The 21,821-nt window shown below is 46.1% G+C and overlaps 1 protein-coding gene across 1 annotated transcript; it reads right to left on the bottom strand.

Annotated features, from left to right (window-relative positions):
- Nucleotides 1-849: 849 nt before the first annotated feature.
- LOC138825581 (pancreatic secretory granule membrane major glycoprotein GP2-like) lies at nt 850-18,486 on the bottom strand. Its single transcript, XM_070020234.1, has 12 exons — nt 18,370-18,486; nt 18,006-18,080; nt 17,199-17,331; nt 14,217-14,657; nt 13,745-13,855; nt 12,859-13,070; nt 12,072-12,220; nt 10,383-10,628; nt 8,842-9,004; nt 6,402-6,486; nt 4,471-4,515; nt 850-1,303 (listed from the first exon to the last, which is right to left on the bottom strand). The coding sequence occupies exons 3-12, from the start codon at nt 17,269-17,271 to the stop codon at nt 1,245-1,247; spliced, it is 1,584 nt and encodes a 527-aa protein (XP_069876335.1). The 5' UTR covers nt 17,272-17,331; nt 18,006-18,080; nt 18,370-18,486; the 3' UTR covers nt 850-1,244.
- Nucleotides 18,487-21,821: the final 3,335 nt, after the last annotated feature.

Genomic DNA, 21,821 nt, shown 5'->3' with positions numbered 1-21,821 from the left:
GTCTCACGGACTTGCCTGTCCAGGCTAGCTAATTCTCAAATCTCAGCTTCCTGAGTAGCTAGGATGACAGGCATGAGCGAACGGTGCCTAGTTCTTAAATGAGAAGAGAAGGGCAACTGGAATGTTCCTATTCAATCAAGGGATGAACAAGAAAGAAAAATAGCTCCCGAGAGATGAGCAGAGGTAGAGGTAATGGTTCCGGAAGAGTGACAGATGGAAAGGTAAACAAACGTGTGCGTCTTGTAGCCTGGGGGTGTTTTCTCCCATCCTTGATCTTCATGCTCTGTCTCCCTATCATTGATTCCCCTTTGCTTCAGTTGTTAAGAGTTTCTATTTCTCATAGCCAAGCGATCGCATACCAAAAAGGCTCCACAGCCAGGGATCCTGACCTTGCTTCTGGATGCTTCCTGAAGCCATCTTGAGGGGGTCTACTGTTGGTGGCATCTTTGAGATTGCTGCCCAAACAACTCCACAGGTCATCCAGGGAGATGACCACCCATCCCCCATGCTTTGTGCTAGCTCTGCACACCAGGATCCTTTTCTGCATCATTGACGGCCAGGACTCCTGATATAATAGCAGACTCTTGATATAATTAGCAAGTGCACCACTCTTACAGGAAGAGCTGCTCCCTGGAGTCATGACATCTCTACATCAAAATCAAGCCATTCCTCTGGCTTCCGGGTCCCCAGGGTAGTAGTGTGCATACTTCTAAGCCAATCACTGGTGTTGGATCAGAGGCAGGGAGCTAAGGGACCAGTCTTCCCTTTGAGAGTTCCCAAAGTGTCTCCTCTTAGCTGTTCCCATGGCGACTGGTGAGACCAGGATGGAAACGCATCAGAGGACACAGAGGCCATGCAAGGGTCAATGTATGCGGTTCATCAGCAGCCAGGAGGGAAGACACGTGTAAAGGATCACCCCCACCACAACAGGACACATCTTTCTAGGAGTTTTCAACCTACTCAATATTTCTAGGAAAGTCAGGAGCCACAGGATTTGCTTTCCAAGTCCCACAGATGAATGAGAAGAGGATACGGCCAGTCCAGAACCAGCTTCCACAATGAGGAAAACAAGACGTTCTCCTACATTAAAGGAAGTGAACACGCTCTCCTTTTCCCCCAAACCTAAGCCAGCCTTGAGTCTGCCCCTGTAATGGGTGAGCAACCCAGCTCTGCTGAAAGTGAATGGTAGACATTGCTAGGAAGGGAAAAGCAAAGACTTCAAGGCCAGATGCCCTGCCGGGTTCTCAGAACAGCCAAACCAGGAGGACAGGCAGGAGGAGGCCAGGCCAGGCTGCCAGGAATCCTGAAATACAAAAGACAGGACAGTCAGGAGTGGGGCTTTGGGACTTGGCAACAAACATGAGTTTGGTTCGTTGTCATTCTGCTGCACAGATGACAAAGACAGGACATCCCTCTGGGTTACAAGGCAAGTGATATGGTAGAATCACTAGCCACTTTTTTCCATGTTGTACCAGGCATACAGGAAGGCAATTTTGTTTCCCCCAGTCTCCTTTCCAGGCCACATCTAGCCAATTCAATGTGAGTAGAAGTCACAGATGACATTTGGAGGCCTGATCCTGCCTACTCCCTCAGCCACCATCCAGAATAAGAACGCCAGGGATAAAGGCGTTTCCAGAAGTTACCAGAAGGGAGCAGGAGCCTGAGTTCTCAACAACTACATCGGAAATGCAGCCCCTCCTCCTCCCAGTAAATCATATCATATGTGTAAAAGCAGAGAGGACTTGGTGGTTGTTGGTTTTTGTTACAGCAGCTAGTATTACTTCTACTGACCAACTTTAAAGAAGCCAGAAGACATTGGGTTAAAAAGTACTGCTACTAAGCCGGGCGCTGGTGGCTCACGCCTGTAATCCTAGCTACTCAGGAGGCTGAGATCTGAGGATCGCGGTTCAAAGCCAGCCCGGGCAAGAAAGACCGTGAGACTCCTATCTCCAATAAACCACCAGAAAACCGGAAGTGGCGCTGTAGCTCAAGTGGTAGAGCGCTCGCCTTGAGCTGAAGAGCTGAGGGACAACGCCCAGGCCCAGAGTTCAAGCCCCACGACCGACAAAAAAAAAAAAAAAAAAAAAAAAATGTACTGCTATTGAGGCCTAAGTGCCTTAGAATCTTAGATCTATAACTAAGCTGGTCAGTGCCAAACAAGATTTTTTTTAAACCAAGCAAGCAGTAACAACAACAAGAAAAACTTTTACATGCCTTGGTTTCCCTATATGCAAAGCAGAAATATTAACAGAAACTGTTACTTTGCCAGAGTTTGTAAAACTTAAAGGAGTAAAGCTATGTGAAATGTTTAGAACAGTGCCTAGCTTATAGTAGGCACTATCTATGTGTTGGTTTTGAAAAATAGGCTCTAAGATCATGCTGGGGTCATGCCTTATTTGTATCTCACAGTGTACTCAGTATACAGAAATGCAGCATTGGGTGATGATTGTGTTGTACTAGGGATTTTGGAGAAACACGTGGACCCTCTCCCATACTCCCAAATTTGAACTCAGGGCCTGGGCTCTGTCCCTTAGCTTTTCCACTCAACGCTGGGGAGCTACCACTTGAGCCACAGCTCCACTGCCAACATCACTATCACCACCACCACCACCACCACCATCATCATCATCAACAACAACAACAACAATAACAACATCATCATCATTATTCCTGGTTAATTGGAGAAAAGAGTCTCATGGACTTTCCTGCCCAGACTGGCTTTGAACTACAATCCTTAGATCTTAGCTTCCTGAGTAGCTAGGATTACTTGCAGAAGCTACAGGCTCCCAGGTGATATTCAATGATGTTTTTCTGAAACCTCAGAAGAGATTGAGGGAGATAGCAAATGATAGAGACCACGACTCCCTCTTGGGGTGATTTTCCTTCTTGTGGCCAGAAGGATCCAAGCAAAACCCACCCAAAAAATTAGTTGGTTAAACTCCACTGGTGGAAGAGTCCCCTGAGGGACTGGTAACACAAATGGGATTTAAGGTCTCTGACTTCAAGGTGTTTTTACTCTGTCCTCTATCTTTTTGTGAGCATGGTCTGAATGCTATTCTGCATACAGAGGATGTCTTGGATTCCTCTGGGAGATGTTTAGATGGCTGTCTAGCTAGATGGAAAGAAGTTCTTCATGTCTGAGTTCATTAATAGTGAACTTTTGGGTTGGGTAATAGAATCTTAAAGCATGTTTTCTATTCTGTCCCAAATAGTTATCTTCTGTTTATCTGCCTGTTCAACCACATCATTTATCAAAACTCTTCAAAGCTAGGTACCAGAACCTCATGCCTACAATCCTGGCTACTGATGAGGGTGAGATCTGAGGATCAAAGAGTGACAACCTTGACCAAGCAAGCTAAAGAACAGTGCCCAGGTCCTGAGTTCAAACCCCAGTCCTGGCACACACACACACACACACACACACACACACACACACACACACACACACACACACACTCACATACACACACACACACCTCTATTCAGATGTTACTGACCTGATCAAATTTTCTCTGGACCTTTTCCAATGTAGTTTGTTAGTGTTGCAGATACTTTTTCTGTACTATCAGCTTCCCACTTGTTTGATCAAGTCATATCTCATTTTGGCAATGAACTGTTGCTCTCTCCATTGCCCTAGTGTTTGCCAATATCTGGTTCACTTTTTCTTTCATTTGGGTACTATCATTTCTTATGAATTTCTTCTAAACCCATGCTGATACTCACTCCTCCTTCCTACTCTGATAATAAAACCATCCAATGTTGACTGGCACGTGGCCATCCAGGCTAATGATAACACTTTTCAGCATCCATAGTTGCCAGGTTTGGCCATGTGACTGTCTATGCACTGGTCATGGAGGAGGAAGTGGAGGTATGAGGTGCTGTTTCCAGAATGTTCCTTAACGCTCATCAATCTCCAAGTTCCTTTGTCTTGTTGCCTAGATGGGAAGGCTGGCTTTCTGGCTGCCATCTTGGACCATAAAAATCGTGGCCACATCCTGCAGATGATGAAGGGGTGTGCTGGAAAAAGCCTGGATCACAGTCTTAATGGTGCCATTCCATTAGCCCTGGATTGTTTGTCTCTAGATTTCATTTTATGTACAAGAGAAATAAGCATTCAACAAATATTTAAGATAGTATTACTAATACTGGTAATTTTCAATCATGCTGTCTTATTTCTAAATTAGCTTGTTCACTTGGATTTTCTGTTTCCCACTGCAAACCATAAGCTATGTGAGGGCAGGCACCTGATCTTACCATTGTACATTCAATACTTGAACAATGCCTGATACAGCACAAGCAATATATTCTTGGTGTTCGGGGACTGTGCCCTCTGATCAACTGCAGAGCTAGTCTTGAGTCTGTGTTCAGCATCCACAGTCCCTAGTACAGGGCTTGGCACCTAAGTGTGAACTGGGAAGGTTGAAAAGAGGAAGAGGAGAGAGCCAGGAGGATTCCAGGAAAGGCACGTACCTGCCATGCTAGGGGCTCCGCTCATGACGCCAAGGGTCTGGGCACCTGTGAAAGAGATTGACCGTGAGAATCCCCTAATGGTGCGGGGCAGCTGTAGCACTGGGGTTGTGGCTGCTCCAAAATTTCCTGCACTTGGTCATCACAACCCCTGGCAACCCATATGGTGGCCACCTCTGTTATTTGATAGTTGTATATTTGATAGTTAGTATTACTCTTTTTTTTTTTTTGCCAGTACCAGTACAATCACTTGGCTGCTGGCTTGACTGACTCTCTACTATTTTACTCACACCTTCAGTCTGGCTTTTTGCTGATTATTTTGGTGGACTTTTCTTCCAGGCTAACTCCAGATCTCAGCCTCCTGAGTAGCTTAGACTACAGGCATGAGCCACTGGTGTCCAGCTTGACAGATGTCTTCCTAAATGCATTCCATGCATTTGATTTATTTATTTGTTTGTTTGCTTGTTTTTATGTTGCTGGTCCTAAACTCTAGGCTTGAACTCTAAGCTTGAACTCTAGGCCTGTCGCTGTCCCTGAACTCCTTTTGTTCAAGGCTAACATTCTACCCCTTGAGCCACAGCTCCACTTCTGGCTTTTTCTGAAATTCATTGGAGATAAGAGTCTCAGGGACGTTCCTGCCCTGGTTAGCTTTGAACCACGATCCTCAGATCTCAGACTCCTGAGTAGTTAGGATTACAGGCATGAGCCATCAGTGCTTAGTTTTTCCTGCTTTTTAAATTTAGCCTTCCTTGTGAAGCAAGTATCTGCTTGAGCATCTGACTGATGAGAAGACCTAGGCTTACCCTAGTATGTCCAGTTTCAAAGAGGAACTTGCTGACTCCCATCCTCTCCTAGTAATCCTGTGACCCCACAGTTGAGGGGTCAATAAAGGTGCAGAACAACTTGTGGCAGTACCTCTTGTGTGAGCCAGACTATGGCTCATGGAAAGGGGTTTGGTCTAATGTCAAACATAAAGATAACGTGGTTCTGTGACGATTAAACATTGCATTCTTTTTGGGTGTCTGGACTTCTCCATTCTAATGGAAATCAAAGCCGTGACAATCCCGAGACCCCATGTGAAGGATGGATGATGGTCTGAAGCAACTGGAGAGAGGCCTCTAGGTTGTATCTCTGAAAGATTGTAGTTGCATTTTGGAAAAATGCCATCACTTGTCAGAAAATCATGCTGTATTTATGCAGGGGTTGGAGTATAGACTTCACCCACAGGCCCTGAGTTATAGGGACGGGGAGGAGGTGCAGTTAGAAGGCCCCATGCTTGGAATCAGACTGAGTGAGGTTCAATCCAAACTCTCATCATGCATGCCCAGGGTGGAGGTGGAGGGAATCTTAGCTGAGTCTTTTTTGCCTCAGTGAATCTTGATTTCTCTTCTGTAAAATGGGCACAGTTGTAGGAAGATTAACTAAGCCGGTAAATGGTGGAGCTCAGCCTAGTCTCTGGCATAAGGGAGGTCCCTGACAAATGGAAATGTAATTCTCCTTCATAATGGGATAGATTCACCACATGTGGCTAGACTAGGGGTAGAAAGCCCTGAGTAGCCAGGTGCTGGCAGCTCAGGCCTGTAATCCTGGCTACTCAGGAGGCTGAGATCTGAGGGGTGACAGTTCAAAGCCAGCCCATGCAGAGAACCCTGAGAGATTCTGATCAACAACTAATCACCAAAAAGCCAGAAGTGGGAAGTGAGGCTCAAGTAAGTGGTAGAGCACCAGCCTTGAGCAAAAAAGCTAAAGGGAAGTGCCCAGGTCCTGAATTCAAGAGCCAGGACCTGAACACCCACATGCATACATGCACTTGCATGTGCATGCGTGCACACGCACACATACACACACATGTGTGGTTGGCATTGGTGGCCTCGGGCATCTGTGGCTGTTAGCACTTGGACAGCTGGGCTAGTCACCAGGATGCAGACACATACCTGTCCTAGTGATGGGTCCCAAGTCTAGAACCCGGGCTAGGTCGATGGCCGCCACTTCACTCCGGAGTTGACTTCTTGAGCAGAACTGGGAGATTTAAAAAAACAAACAAACAAAGATTCTCATATCAAGATTGAAATACACCCAATTCAAGTACACACACACACACACACACACACACACACACACACACACACGAACATGCACACACAAAGACGTAGATTCCTAAATGGACATTACTAATATTTGGAGGGAAGATGAGATCCAGAATAGCCCTTTCAAAAATTATGAAAAAGAGAAGAACTAAACCTCTAAATATTCATGTTACTTAGTACAATACAGTTATATCTAAGAGGGTTGGCTTACATAATAAGAAATTATATTAGAGAGTTCATATATGAAATAATGTTATTGCAATAGAAGACAAGATGTTTTAGGACTAAATTAGAACCAAAAAATGATGCTATTAGGAAGAATATCTTATTAGCTTGGCCAGCACAAGATCCCCAAAAGAAATTAGATTTTACACACTGAAGAATTGTCACTTTGCAATCTTTATAAACATAATGTAAATATCCTTATTCAAATGTTATTTTTCTCCCTAGTGAAGAGTTAAGTTAGAGTGACCTACCCCCTTGGAGCTTCTTTTCATGAGACTCTTTAAAACTCTATAGTGTTCTGAGGTTTTGCTAACTTCACAAATGTGGAACATAATGAGAGGAAAATTAAAATAAAAGCATGACTCAAAAGATTGAAATGCACGGTTCCTATGCAAACTGTCAGGTCATGGCCCCCTGGGCCTATGATTTGGGCCCATCCACCACAGCGGCACACAGTCATGCTGTGATTTCCTTTTCTTTTCTCTCCTCTTCTCTCTTTTTGTTTGTTTGTTTGTGCCAGTACTGGAGCTTGAACTCAAGGTCTGTCACTCTTGCTTGAATTTTTTTTCCCTGAAGACTGATAGTCTATCTACCACTTGAGCCATGCCTTCATTTCCAGCTTTTTGCTGGTCAATTGGGAGATCAGAGCCTTTCAGGGATTTTTCTGTCCCAGCTGGCTTTGAACCATGATCCTCAGGTCTCTGTTTCCTGAGTAGCTAGGATTATAGGTGTGAGAATTCTTGCTGCCTTGTCAAGCCAGGCTTAAATCTCATCTCCATTCTCTATAAACTGTATAATTTGAGGACAAGTGATTTTACTTCTCTATGACGATTCAATAAGACATATCTGGATTTAAGGATTAAAAGGAGACATGCCTGGGCACTGCAATCACAGCTCATGTCTAATTTTTTTCCACCGAGCCTCAGTTTCCTTATCTGTACAATAAGGTCAATTAAAAAAATCTACTTAAAGGGCTGCTAAGAGAGTTAAATTAGATGGGGCATGATGTTTGACACACAATAAATGCTGAAACAGTCAATGCCAGGATAAGCATCCTTTTATCTGAAATATCTGGGGCCAGATGTATTTCAGGCTTCAGAATTGTTCAGCTTTTGAAACATCTCCATAGACATTCTCAATCAATCATGCATAATCTGAAGATCAGAAACCTCAGCGATGCTCCCAAATCCTAAACTTCTTTTTATTTTTTGAGACAGGCTTTCACTATGCTCAGGCTGACCTCAAACTCACTCGACAACCTAACTTGTTGGTTCTCCGGGCTCAGCCTCCTGAGTGCTGGGATCAAAAGCTAGACATTTGGGGCTCAAAAAGTTTCCAACTTCAGGCCCTTTGGGATTTTCAGATTTTTCTGGGGTCAGGAATGGTCACCTTATGTTATTATAATCATTCAGCAAAATGCCCGGTGCCAGTGGCTCACGCCTGAAATGCTAGCTTCTGAGGATCTGAGATCTAAGGATCATGGTTCAAAGTCAGCTTGGGCAGAAAAATCCATGAGACTCTTATTTCCAATTTATGACCAAAAAAAAACTGGAAGCAGAGCTGTGGCTCAAGCAGTAAAGTCCCGACTTTGAATGAAAAAGCTAAGGGTCAGCACCTAGGCCCTGAGTTCCAGTACTGGCTTGTGCGCGCGCGCGTGCACACACACACACACACAACAAATACACACACAACACATACACAAATGTCTTGTGCCAAAGAAAACTGATCTACCTCCTGGAGACACAAGAAGCGCTCAATAAATGGGTTGTGGGGGAAAGAGGGTTTAAAATTTATCTATCCACCCTTCCTCCTCCTCTCCCTCTACCCTCACATAGTTCCATCCACCCATCTGTCTTCTCATCTCTTCCAGAATCCACCCAACCAACCAACATACCTCCTTCTATCTATCCATCCATTCATCCATCACCCATCCTTCTTTCTCTCCATCTAAAATCCCATATATATAGAGAGAGGCGGGGGGAGGGAGTGGGAAGAGGGAGAGCTTCTTGGGTACCAAGCCTCGTGCCAGGCTCAGAATAACCCAGTCCAAAGAGATACTCACGGGCTGGCACTGTTCTTGGAGGGAATCGCAGAGGTGGACCTCACAATGCAGGTAAACAAGGTCATGATTTCCAGCAAACATGAACATCTGGACGGAGAACCGGCTTTGCGCGGAAATGCCATTTTCCACCACGCTGATAGTGGAATCATGTTGATTTGGGCAGCTGGGAAGGTGGAAAGGTGAAGGTGTAACTTCCACAACAACATCACTTTGGTGAGCCCTCATGAGCCACACTGCTGGGTAGCCTGTCATCATGGTAGAGTAGACTTTACTCCTCTGTGTCTATTTTGTCAGCCCACGTGCTGTAATACTGTGAAGTTCCAGGCTAACCTAACCTAGCTAAGGGGGGTTTCTGGCAGGTTGATTAACCTGACTGAGCCCCCATGTTTCTTTTTTAATTTTGTGTCAGTTTGAGGGCTCGAACTCAGGGCCTGGGCAATTGTCCCTGCGCTTTTGTGTTCAAGGCAAGTGCTTTACCACTTGAGCCACAGCTCTACTTCCAGTTTTCTGGTGGTTCATTGGCAATAAGAGTCTTATAGACTTTCCTGCCTGGGCTGGCTTCAGAAATGCACTCCTCAGATCTCAATATCCTGAGTAGCTAGGATTACAGGCATGAGCCACTGGTGCCCAGCTCAAGCCTCAATATTCTTATCTGTAAAGTGAATACTCACCTTGCAGCATTGATGTGAGCATTTAATAAGACTCTGTGTATATTGCTTACCTACCACAGAGCTCAGCACACAGCAAAGCTCCATGATAAATATTATCCAGTGCTGTTACTATGATTTTAAGCATGATCTATAAATATGCATTTTCCTTTGTTTTTGTTAGTAAAGGTGTTAAAGTGATATCTGTCCCATAAATATTTGTCATATCATTTTCATGTTGGTCAATGCTAATGCCCTGTAGAATAGCCCATCATTACTTAATTGAGCTATATTTGAAACCTGATTGTATTGCCAAAGTTGTGGAGGACACTGAAAATGCCAATGCATTTTCAGGTACACGCCTCTAATTTTAGCTACTCTGGAGGTAGAAATCAGAAGGAGCTCAGTGTGAAGAGAGTCTGGGCAACAAAAGTTCACAAGGCCCCATCTTAACAGACAAAGCTGGTTCTTATGCAATGTGCACCTGTCATCTCAACTACTCAGGAAGTGTAAATACGAAGATCATGATCTAGACTGACCAGGGAGAAATGCAAACAAACAAACAAAAAGACTGGTGGAATGGCTTGAGTGCCGGCTAGTAGCAAGCATAGGTCTGGAGTTCAAGTCCCAGTAGCACCTCCCACCAAATAGAATATCAAAATGAAAATAACTGACATTTCTTAACCCTGTTCACCTTACTTGAATGAATACATTGACCTTAATGCGCCATTCCTGTGACATTCTTGGATCAAAAGGTATGGTTATAATATGTCATTCCAGTTTATTTCTTAATGAGGTAAGTCAGCTTAACCAACTGTCAGACATGGATGATGTGAACATTTCCCTCCCTCCCCCCAATTTTATTAAGGTCAAAAGCTAAGGCCAGAGAGTCACCTGTTTCGGATGATGAAATACTTCACAGGGTCATCCTTGTCTTCTGTAGGAGTGGCATAGCAGTTCCTCAACAACAGGTTAAACCTGGAGGTGTCACCTTGCTCCAAGATGGCGCCCACGTATAGCATGGATTCCACCGGCAGCACCACTTTGATCCCTTCGTAAGGAACCATGTAGTTCTGGTCTTGGAAGAGAGCCATCCTGACTGTGAACTCTCCCGACCCATCCACACTGACATTCAGGGAACTGAGAGAGGGAAAGTACAAGAGGGGGACACGTCAGGTTTTGAGCAAAAGAAGAGCAACAGAAATCAAGTCCTATGCTTATAGCAAGGCACACCTCTGCCCTTAAAGCAATTCAACCATCCATGCACACAGAGCATTTACCAGTTTCTAGGGGCTAAACCTGACAAACAGATGAGTCTGTCGTTAGGACTTCCACTGATTTTCCCCCACAGGGCAGGTCACATCTATCCCTCACTCAAAGCCCAGGGGTTGGAGCATGTCATTACCATCTTATTATTGGGACCAATTCTAGGAATTTACAATTTTCAACCTCAAATCCCTTCTCTTCACCACATCATCTTCAATTAAAAGTCAAATTTGAAGCTGGGCACCAATGGCTCAGGTCTCTCTAATCCAAGCTACTCAGGAGGTTGAGATCTAAGGATGGTGGTTCAAAGCTAGGCCAGGCAGGAAAGTTGGTGAGATTCTTATCTCCAATCAACCACCAAAAAGCTGGAAGTGGAGGTGTGGCTCAAGTGGTAGAGTGTTAGCCTTGAGCAAAAAAGCTAAGGAAGAGCACACAGTCCCTCAGTTCAAAAGCCAACATACACATACACACACACACACACACACACACACACACACACACACACACACATACACACACACACACGTCCATTTGAACAGGACGAGTGACTTTCATTTGGTCTTTATGAACTATGGATCCCAACAGGATACAATTTGAAAACCTCTAAACTCAGTCTAACTGATCTAACCCTTTTGATCCTGACTTTCTGTATACCCAGGAGGTGGTAAGGGAATGGGACAGGCATTGTGGGTTTCTGACAGCTCAGAAAACTCCCCAGGTAAGCCTAGGAATGCTAGAGACCTGACTTCCATGGGCCTCCTTCCTGGCACAGGGGCTCACTGGTGAGTGAAATAGACAAAGGCCCCACCTAGATCAAATCTTACCCAAGGTGTTGCTTAGTTCTACTTCTAGTGCTGTGTACTCAGTCAGAGGTGGTCTCAACTTAGACCTCAAGTCTGCTGCAACATCTCCCCAGCCTCCCACCTTCATCATCCCACCCCATCAGATGAAGGCTGGGACATCGGTACCCTCACTCAGTGCACACCGTGTTTCTCCTACATAGCATGCACCTTGTTCATAAATCATTACTACTATAATTAGCAGTTGAATGCCTTTCTCTCTCAAGATGAACAAACTCAATCTGTGTTTTCTTATGAGTAATGTTTCCTTCTGCAGGACGACTTCCAGAATCTTAATCCCAAAGCATTCTACACGTGCTTTGGTTTATATGGACTGTCCTTCATGAACCATCCACGAATGTTTGTGGAATAAATAATGGAACAAGTAGACATTCTCAAATGAGATACAGGAGGAACTGTACTGGGAGTGTGACTGGGAGTTGGGGGTATAGGTCAAAGGGCAAGGTCAACGCCATACCTCACAATGGGCTGAAGCGCAGTTTGGAGGCTGACCCTCATATCCAAGGGGTAGGCACACTGGAAGTTGATGTTGATGAAAAAGTCCCTGATGATAAAATCATTGGCCAAGGAGAGGGTGTTCTTGTAAATGGCATGGGTTCCATTTCTCTTTGGTATTAAAAAAAAAAAAAAAAGAATGATGGGTGGGTAGATCTTGAACTCAGATCTCTCTGATTCCAGAGTCAAATGCTGATAATCTTAGCTATTCTGGAGGTGGAAATCAGAAGGAGCTCAGTTTGAAGAGAGTCTGGGCAACAAAAGTTCACAAGGCCCCATCTTAACAGACAAAGCTGGTTCTCATGCAATGTGCACCTGTCATCTCAACTACTTAGGAAGTATAAATAGGAGGATCATGGTCCAGACTGACCAATGCAAGATGCTTCCAGAGGGGGGAAAAAAAAGCACCCACCCTGCTTTCTGGAGGAAGAGATGAAGGAGACTTCTCCAGAATAAAACCAGGAGGAACCCAGAATAAAAATGAGAACAATAGATGACTGACCCTGGAGAGGAATCAAGGACCTCCATGATCACTTCTCTGTGTGTTCCTCCCCACATCTTCCCTAAGTAAAGTTCATCATAATCCTAACTTACATTGATAGAGCTGCCATGTCAATCCGTCTTGGACTCTTCATATCCAGTACACCCAGAGAGGTTAAGTAACTGGCCCATGATCTCACAGCTACTAAGATAGGTTCCATTAGCCTGCCTCTGGCTCTTCTGGCAACGGTGGCATGAACAACCCTTACCTCCAGAATATTCCCACAGGCACTAGCCCGGACGGGGCTGGTGGTAGACACCCAGTTTCCATCCTCTGTCTGCATCACGCTGCTGCAGTTCCAATCTTTCAGGTAGGCAATGATCTCCTCCCCAAAGCCCAGGGGTCCCAGCAAACACTTATCCAGCTTCACCTTGATCTCTTGGGCCCCACAGTCCAGCTGAGGCTGCAAATTGTGAACATCTGCAAAGCCAAGAGTTGGATCAAGTGGAGACATAGGACACAGCTTATTTTCCTTGCCCTTTGGCAAAAAGCACCACACCCACCAGGAGACTAAAAGGAGCCTGAGACCCAGGAGGAATTTATACATAGTTCTGCTCCAAGATTTCCCAAGCACCCTGTGTGCAGGCTTGGCTAATGTTCTTCTTGAACATTGAGGTATTAAAATCAAAGCTAGGTGGCTCTTCTGCAGAGCCAGCATCCCTAGCCAGGTTTTTGACTGTTGTATTCATCCATACATTCATACATTCCCTCAATGTCCCTCCAATGAGTTCTTCATGGGCATCCTGTTCCAGTGGTCATAGATGAAGACTCTGTGGATACTTGAACACCACTCTCAGACTTGTGGAGTTCTTGTCTTTTATTTCAGTGTTGCCCATCAGTTCCAGCCTGCTCCTCCCTGAACCATTTCCTGAGGCTGTGGTCCAGAGGCTGGCCTCTACCTTTCCTCTGCTCCTACCTTTTCTCATCTTTGCAAACCCACTGGCTTTGTGGCACTGTAGACTGGAGAACCTGTGGGATGTCCCCCATCCTCAGCTTTATTCCTCACCCCTGACTCAGACCCCTACCCTCCAAGACTCCCCTGTCCCTACTCTGCCCACTCAAGAGAGGAGCCAGCAGCCCCGAGAGCTGCTCACCAGAGTCACTGAGATCCTTTCTGCAGACACAGCTCCAGACACCATCTTGAGCCAGGCACTCCTCCTCGGGACGACACTCCTTCTCGCATGAGCTCGGCACGGTGGAGGGATCTAGAGGATGAAGGATGAAAGAAGAGGGTCAGGATGGAGAGCAGGGTGGAGGTGAGATGCCCAGGTCCAAACTTCTCATTCCACTGCAGTGCAAGAGTTTTTCTAAGGGGGTGAAAGACCTTAAACTCAGTTTAAGGCCAGGCCTTAAACTCAGATTATGGCTTCCAGATTCCCAATCTGGGGTGAAGCTTTGAAGGCTTTAGAAGGCTTACCACACACCAAACCTTAGCTTGGCTGGTTCCCATGGTAATGGTGTGAGATGGTGCAGCACCATAGCAAAAGCCCATCGAGGCCCGAGTAGAGTGCCTGGGTTCAGATCCTCACTTTACTACAGTGGGTGTCAGTCACTGTTGTTGCTCACCTGTGCAGTATCTCAGAGAGCATTGAGGGGTGCCCTCCAACCGGTACACATGGTACCCTTCTGGGCAGGCCTTCACCAGCACCTCCGACTGCCAGAAACAACAGTTTTCGCTCCAGTGGGCACAGGCAGTGCGGTTGACAATGCCATCGCCCAGGACAGGGTGGGGCCCGTCCAGCCACATGGGAGCGGCTGTCTGGCATCGAAACACTGGGACGCAGGTCTCCGGCATCCGGATTCCTCCTTCGCCCACAAAGCGGTACCAGCCATGCATGTCCTGATCACACAGCTGCGATTCTTCTGTGTTCTGCGTGCTGCGAGTCGGATCATCCAGCAGGGTATAATTTTGGCAGGGGTCAAAACAGAGGTTGGCGTCTGGGGTGCCAGGGTCTCCACATACCAAGTCCACCTTATAGGAACTGGCTTCTCTGGGTTTTCTGTAATCTGAGAAATGGAAAGAAGTGTGCTTGAGAAGAGGTTATTAGGTGACTCGTGGCCTCTGGGATTTTTACACCCTGCCCTTCCTCTTGCTTTAGATGTGCCAAGGACCAAATGAAGCTAACAGACACAATATTCACTATTACACACCAGCACCTGGAGACCAGATCATTTGTGAGGACTTTGTATGGTATTTAAATGCACTGAGATCAGGGCCACTTCCCTGTCCAATGCTCCATTGCCCCTGATACCATGCAAGGCGGTCCCACTTCTCTGTGTGTGTGTGTGTGTGTGTGTGTGTGTGTGTGTGTGTGTGTTCACACTCTCGCTTTGCTTTTTCACTCAAGGCTGGTGCTCTGCTACTTGAACCAGTCTCCACTTCTGGCCTTTTGCTGGTCAACCAGAGCTTCTAGAAGCCTCATGGGATTTTTTTGGCTCTAGGCTGCCTTCAAATTAGGATATTCAGGTCTCGGCCTCCTGAGTAGCTAGGATTATAAGCGTGAGCCATTGGTGCCTTCCTGCTCTGTTTGACCAATATGTGATTCCTGAAAGGGTCCTGCTAGCCCCCTGGGGAAGCCCTCAAGCTTTATTTGAATAAATAAAGTAGAAATGAGAAGTTGTCCCAGAGCTTGCCTTGGAAGCACCGAAACTGAAATGAAGAAATCCTAAACCCCTCCCATTCCCAGAAACCTGAGACACGTCCCCAAATTCACCAATACGGTTCTAACTCCAGATGTCTCAACCCTGCGCAGCTGGAGTGCTGGTGGGACCTTCTTTCTGGTGGAGTCATCTTTACAACAGAACATAGAACATGTACCAGACTTCCTGGCCACCATCCAGCACCCCACCAGATGCCAGAAGCGGCCCCTACCCCCACACCCAAGTTGGCTCCAGACATTACCAAATGTCTATTGGGAGGCAAAGTCATCTGCAGTGGAGAAACACTGACTAGGACCATGTCTGATAGTTGATCTCCTGTGATTGGTTCCTTGAGCACTTTAGGGGCTGTGATGTATAAAGAGGCAGACAAGGGATGAAATGGGGTGGCCAGGCTGGTCCAAGGGTTTCATCCAGCTCTTCATCTGTTGTCCAGGAACCTTAGCAGGTCATGAGCTCTCCTGAGACTCACCTGCAAAAGCGCCCTGAGAACTAGTTTCCCACACCCCCCCCCATGCCTATGATTGTGCCATTTCTAAACCTGGGTGTCTGCCTATCCTATTTATTGACTTACAAGGTTTCTTTCAAAGACTATCTTTAAAAATTGGTTTTATCTTAAAGTAATGTCAGTGACAACATAGGTATGGTGCACTAAATGATAGTATTTCATATGTATGAAAACAAATAAACAAGTATTAAAAAATAGTGAACGTAGCTGGGTGCCAGCAGCTTGCACCTGTAACCCTAGCTATTCAGGAGGCTGAGAGCTGAGGATCAAGGTACAAAGCCAGCCCAAGCAGGATAGCCTGTGAAACTCTTTATCTCCAATTAGCCCCCCAAAAGCCCAAACATAGGGCTATAGCTCAAGTTGTAGACTGACAGCCTTGAGTGAAAAAATTCAGGGACAGCATCCAGATCCTAAGTTCAAATCCCAGGTGTGGTGCATGTATGTGGGTGCATGCACACACACACACACACACACACACACACACACACACACACACACACATCGAAAGAGCTTGTCATGACTGGAGTCCTGTTGGTATGTGTACGCTGCATTTGAGAACTAAAGCCTTAAAGATTGCTAGGGGATGCATGCAGTAGGGTGACTAGTATAAAATGCCCAGTAGGGCATATCCAAGTTAAGCCAGTTGACTCTAGTTCTGATTATGTGGTTTGATTCTGATGCCTTGAATGGACAAAGAAGGTCCGTGGGATCACATTCTTATGACACGTCACAGAGGCCTCTCAGAAGGCGATTTTCCCAGCTGTTTGGTTTAAGGAAACCAAAGGAAAATATGTTTGGTTTAAGGTAACCAATGGCTGTCTTTGTTAGTCTTGGATCGCATCCAAAACACCTCTGTATCTTCTCATGGGAGGCTGGGAGCCGAGTTCTTCCAAAGCCTCCCTCCCCCCATACACACAGGGCTCACATGTGCTCTCTCTTTGGTCTAAATCCTTTCTTTGTCAGGTTTCTAAGCTGCCCAGTTCATAGAGTGCTGAGAGATACTGGAGAGACAGATAAAGCTTTTCCACTCTGCCGATCAGCACTGCGATGCAGAGTTGGAGAGAATACTCGCCCAAACCAAGTGGCCTGGATGCTTGACCTCCTCAGCATCTCCAGCCTGGGACCCTACCAGACACAGGCACAGGCAACCATGGAAACTGGCTTCCCCTGCTTTCCCGGGGAATTTCTAACTGAACTCAGAGTGCCTGATGCCAGGTTCCCTTTCTGCTTTCCAAGTTCTCCTTGATCTCCAGCTCTGAATCTTTGCCTTGGACCTGCCTCCTCCTCCTGTTGCCCTGAGACACCTTGTCTGTTCCTCGCCACCACCACCCCTCCCCACATCTTTGTGGGCATCCGAGATGCCAGGTGAGACTAGTACTCGCCTTGGAGCGCTTCAGATGCCAGGGTCAGAACACAGGAGGCCAAGGCCAGCCACAGGAGGTCTGAGCCTATCATCGTTCTTTTCAAAAGGTGAGAGCCGTAGGTCACTTCAGCGCGTGCGCACTCCCCATGCAGCTGCACGAGAGGGAAACAAATGCTCTACAGGGGCAGGAGGCACACGTGCTCACCTTCCAGAGCAAGGGTCGGATGAGAACCCACAGCCTTCAGCACTGGCCCTGTGGCACCATTTGCACCCAAGCTTCTAACTTACCTTGCGACAAGCAAGGCTCAGTGCCATCCTACAGAACACACCTTCTCACCTCCTCACTCTAATGAGGCCAAGGTTGAAGAGTTCATGAATCCAGGCAAGATTTATCAGGCTACTTGGCTTCTATGTGTAAGCAAGCTGTTGCAGGTTAAATAGTTTGCTCAGGCTGGGCGCTGATAGCTCACACCTGTAATCCTAGCTACTCAGGAGGCTGACATCTGAGGATCAAGGTTCAAAGCCAGCTGGGCAGGAAAGTTTGTGAGATTCTTATCTTCAATGAACTACTCAAAAAAAGCCCGCAAGTGGCACTGTGGCTCAAGTGGTAGAACGCTAGCCTTGAACACAAAGAAGCTCAGGGACAGAGCCCAGGCCCTGAGTTCAAGTCCTAAGACTAGCAAAACACAAAGTTGTTTGCTTAAGCCCACATACCCCTGTTCTCAAAAATGGAGCCAAGGGCTTCCTTCCTGAAGGGATCCATTGCTTCAGAGCAGATATGACTTCCTTCAATGAGGTGGATCAATTACAGGAATAGGGGACTTACCAAGGGGATGACGTTGACAGCAAGCAAAGCTGTAGAATGTTCTAGAAGGGTGTCAGGACTTCAGACGATCTGTTTCTGGAAGGGACATGGCAGACATGGCAGGAGAGAGCTGGGATGGGGGACCACAGGGACCATACTTCCTAGAGATGTCTCCCCACCCCAGAGGAGAGCAGGTGTGTGAAACCAGGCTGAGTCCAGTCAGACAATGATTCCAGAAGTGCTCGACTGTGGCCAAGCCCCACACTCCTCCCTGGGTTCTGTTCTGTTTTCCAGAAACACACAGTCCTCCCGGATCCAGGGAGGTAAGGAGAGTCATCTCCCAAGGAGGAAGAAGAAGCTCACAGTAGCTCAGAATAGGACTTACCTTGGGGTAAGAACCCAGAACTTTCCTCTCTGTCCTGTGAGCTGTGAGAATACAGCCTGCTGTGGGCTTTTTATGGGAATTTTCCACCCATGTGGCCACTCGTGATTGGTGCTATGGTCGGACTCAGGTTAGATTCCCAGGAAAGATAAGCAATTTACCACAAAAGGTGGCGAAAGAAGGGCCCTACCCCCACCCCTCCCCTGCCCAAATCCATCCCACCCCATGTAAATGCTTCCAGAAGATTCTCCTTCATGCAAATGCTTCTCCATAAACAATCGCAATATATACAGACCGTTGAATTCATGGGACAGTGTCGATTTTCAGCCATTCCTTTTCACAAATCTAATCCTTATAATAAACCCTTGTGGTAAGTCCATGTATATTTGATTGGGGCAAATATTTATCCCTCCACCTCTGCCACCTGCCACCCGCAACCCAAATACTAATGAAAAGGAAGTTGCAATATGTAAAGGAAAGCGGTGAAAAAAATAAACAAGTACTTGTTTGCACAATAAGCTTTCAGAAGGATCTTGTGTGCCAAGTTAATGACCCAACAGCCATTCTGGCCTTTATTAGCTTGGAGGCCCATGAGGGCAAGGGATAAAAAGGAGGAAGAATGGATGGATGAGTGTTTCTTAGACTTGGCTCACAGAGTCTACCCAGATCTTTAGTATGGAGACATCTGCAAAGGGTCCATTTGGTCCATGGTGATTTGTGCAAAGGAAAATGGGAAGCCCCTGAACTTCCTAAGCTTTCCTCCAATCCCTGCACGCAGTGGAAGACATAGAACTGATCTGAGAATGTGAATCTGCAGGCCTGACCCTAGGGTTGAACTTGTGGAGTTAATAAAGGAGTTAGAGCTTTGGTATACAACCAATAGCCTCTGTCTCTTCTCTGTTTCTCTGGGATCTGTGTGTGTGTGTATGTGTGTGTGTGTGCGCGCGCGCGTGTGTGTGTGTGTGTGTGTGTGTGTGTGTGTGTGTGTTGTATTCAGGTTTGAACTCAAGACCTGGGCTCTGTTTTTAGCTTTTCTTTTCTTTTCTTTAACTCAAGACTGATGCTCTACCACTTGACCCACTTAGCTTTTTGGTGGTTAACTGAAGATCAGAGTCTCACAGACGTGCCTGCCTAAGCTGCTTTCAAACTCCAATTCTGGATCCTCAGCCCCCTGAGTAGCTGGGATTACAGAAGTGAACCACCAAGGCTGGGCTTTCTCCAGGACTCTTACGGAGCCAAGGTTATTGAGGGCTCTTGACTTTGGCAATACCTTCTAGCCAAATCTCAATCCAGAAGAGGAAAAGGTACAATAAGACACTTCTCTATGCCTTGGGCTGTTGAAGAATCCCCCCCCCAAAATGTGAGCTTAGGACCACTAGATCTATGACGTAGTCCATTACTCCATTCCATTTGTCCAGGTCCCACCCAGTCTCCCCAACAGTCAGTCTTAACCTTCTCTCTCCTTATACATAGGATTTGTGGCGATCATGGCCTCTCAGTCCACCCCCTGACTTTGTTCCTTCTCCTATTATCTTATAGAGATTTGCTTCCACCCACACATGATCACCTTATATCAAACAGCACCATCTCTGCATTATGATTTTTTCTTGGTTGTTTTTTTAAAAAAAACAGTATTTTCCACCATCTTTCACATTGCACATGGGTATTGTATAAATGTCTTTCCTCTTTTACATGTAAGTTCCTTACCAGAAAAGACTCTATTTTAATTACGTGCTGTTTCCTTGCTACCTATAAAAATGCCTGGTGAAGCCAGCAGCTCACACCTGTAATCCTAGCTACTTGGGAAGCTGAGCTCTGAGGATCAAGGTTTGGAACCAGCCTCAGGAAAGGAAAGTCTGTGAGACTCTTATTTACATTCGCCATTATAAAGCAGGAAGTGGAGGTATGGTTCAAATGGTAACAGCACCAGCCTTGAGCAAAAAAAAAAAAATCTAAGGAAGAACAAAGAATCCTGAGTTCAAGCCCCAGTACCAGTGTGTGTGCATGTGTGTGCACACACACAGACTGGCATTGAACTTATGCTTCAAATCTCTGTTAGATAAACTGAGCTGAATACTAACAGACAGAAAACAAGAGAGGAAAAGAAAGGATCAGGAACAAAGAGACAAAATAATTCTGATGTGTTTTCTTCCCCCCACCCCACCCTCACCCACAGCAGTTGTTTTTTTGGCCTTCAGCTTTCTTTTTCTTGGCCTAGATTCTTTTCCTTTCAGTTCAGTTGTGCCTAAGTCAAAGTCAGATGAGAGGATACCTCATCAGCTAAGCCCAGCTGACCACAGACTGACCATGGATCTGGCTAGAACCAGCCTGGAGGCCTCTTATGTAAAGCTTTTATGGAGAGGCAGCAATTGTGCACAGTGAGTGTGATAAGAAGCCCTGATTATGAGATGGGCTGCCGGCCTGTTCTCTTTTGCAGATACACACATGTGGTTTTCCCCAGGATCCCAGCGAGGCCTTGGCCTCTCCTGGAAGCCCAGAGTCCAGGGAAGCAGCTGGACCAGGACAGAGAGTTCCCATCTAGCTTCATCTCTTTCCACCTGTTCGACAAAGACGTCCAAAGACCCTTGGGTCTCCTGGACTCAGAAACTCCATTGCTTCTGCTTTTGTCCATCCTGGAGGGCTGCCAGCAAGGCCTCTACCCATGAGGAGATTGGACTAAATCTCCACTGTTGGTGTTTCCCTGAAAATAGACCCTCAGCTTCCAGACTGGGAGGGAGATGTGCAATGGATGGAAGGAATCCCAACACTGTAAGCTCACCCCTTCTCTCTGCTAATCATGAGAAGCCCCCACATGCAGGGCTTTGTCTGCTTTTCCATCTCTGCTTTCCCAGTTCCCAGCACAGAGCCTGACACATACGCGGTCCTCAGAAATGTGTCTGGAAAATTCAATGAGCCCTACAAGGAGTGGGTATTTTTTTGTTTTGTGTTTTTGTTTTTTATAAAAGCAGCCATTGCCTATGAAACACTGCACTTACAAACATCTGTGCCTTGGAGTTACTTGTTCAAGTTCTCTCTTTTCAATCAGAAGAAATGGGGTGGCCAGGGCTGTGTCTGAGTTGTTCTCTGTGATAACAACTATATCCCAGCACCTAGCAAAGTAACAGTTAAGTAAAGATATTTTGGATGGATGGATGGATAAATGAACAGATGGAGAAATGGTTAGGTGAATGGGTGAGTGGATGGATAGCTAGGTGGGTGGGTGGATAGATGAATGCGTAGATGGATGGATAAGTCGATGGGTGGGTGGATGTATGAATGGATATATAGATGAGGCTCAGAAACATTGTGTTTCTTATTTAAGGTCACACAGCAGAATGTGGGTTGCCTTTGATTCTCTGAGCAGATACAAACTACCTAAGAATAGATATGGGATCTATTTGTTTGATTTTTCCACCCACAGCAAATATTTCTTGAATGAATGAATGACTCCAAAG

The sequence above is a fragment of the Dipodomys merriami genome, unplaced genomic scaffold (genome assembly GCF_024711535.1).
Source record: "Dipodomys merriami isolate MVZ:Mamm:240054 unplaced genomic scaffold, mDipMer1.0.p SCAF_138, whole genome shotgun sequence".
Classification (NCBI taxonomy): Eukaryota; Metazoa; Chordata; class Mammalia; order Rodentia; family Heteromyidae; genus Dipodomys; species Dipodomys merriami.
The sequence above is the reverse complement of the archived record's forward strand: the minus strand, read 5'-3'. Positions and strand labels throughout refer to the sequence as shown.

Coding starts and splice junctions, on each gene's coding strand:
- LOC138825581 (XM_070020234.1), bottom strand. CDS start 17,271: ATGATAGGCTCAGACCTCCTGTGGCTGGCCTTGGCCTCCTGTGTTCTG. Junction 13,856..14,216: donor CTCTCTGAGATACTGCACAG/GTGAGCAACAAC, acceptor TTCATCCTCTAG/ATCCCTCCACCGTGCCGAGC. Junction 13,071..13,744: donor AAAGGATCTCAGTGACTCTG/GTGAGCAGCTCT, acceptor TTGGCTTTGCAG/ATGTTCACAATTTGCAGCCT.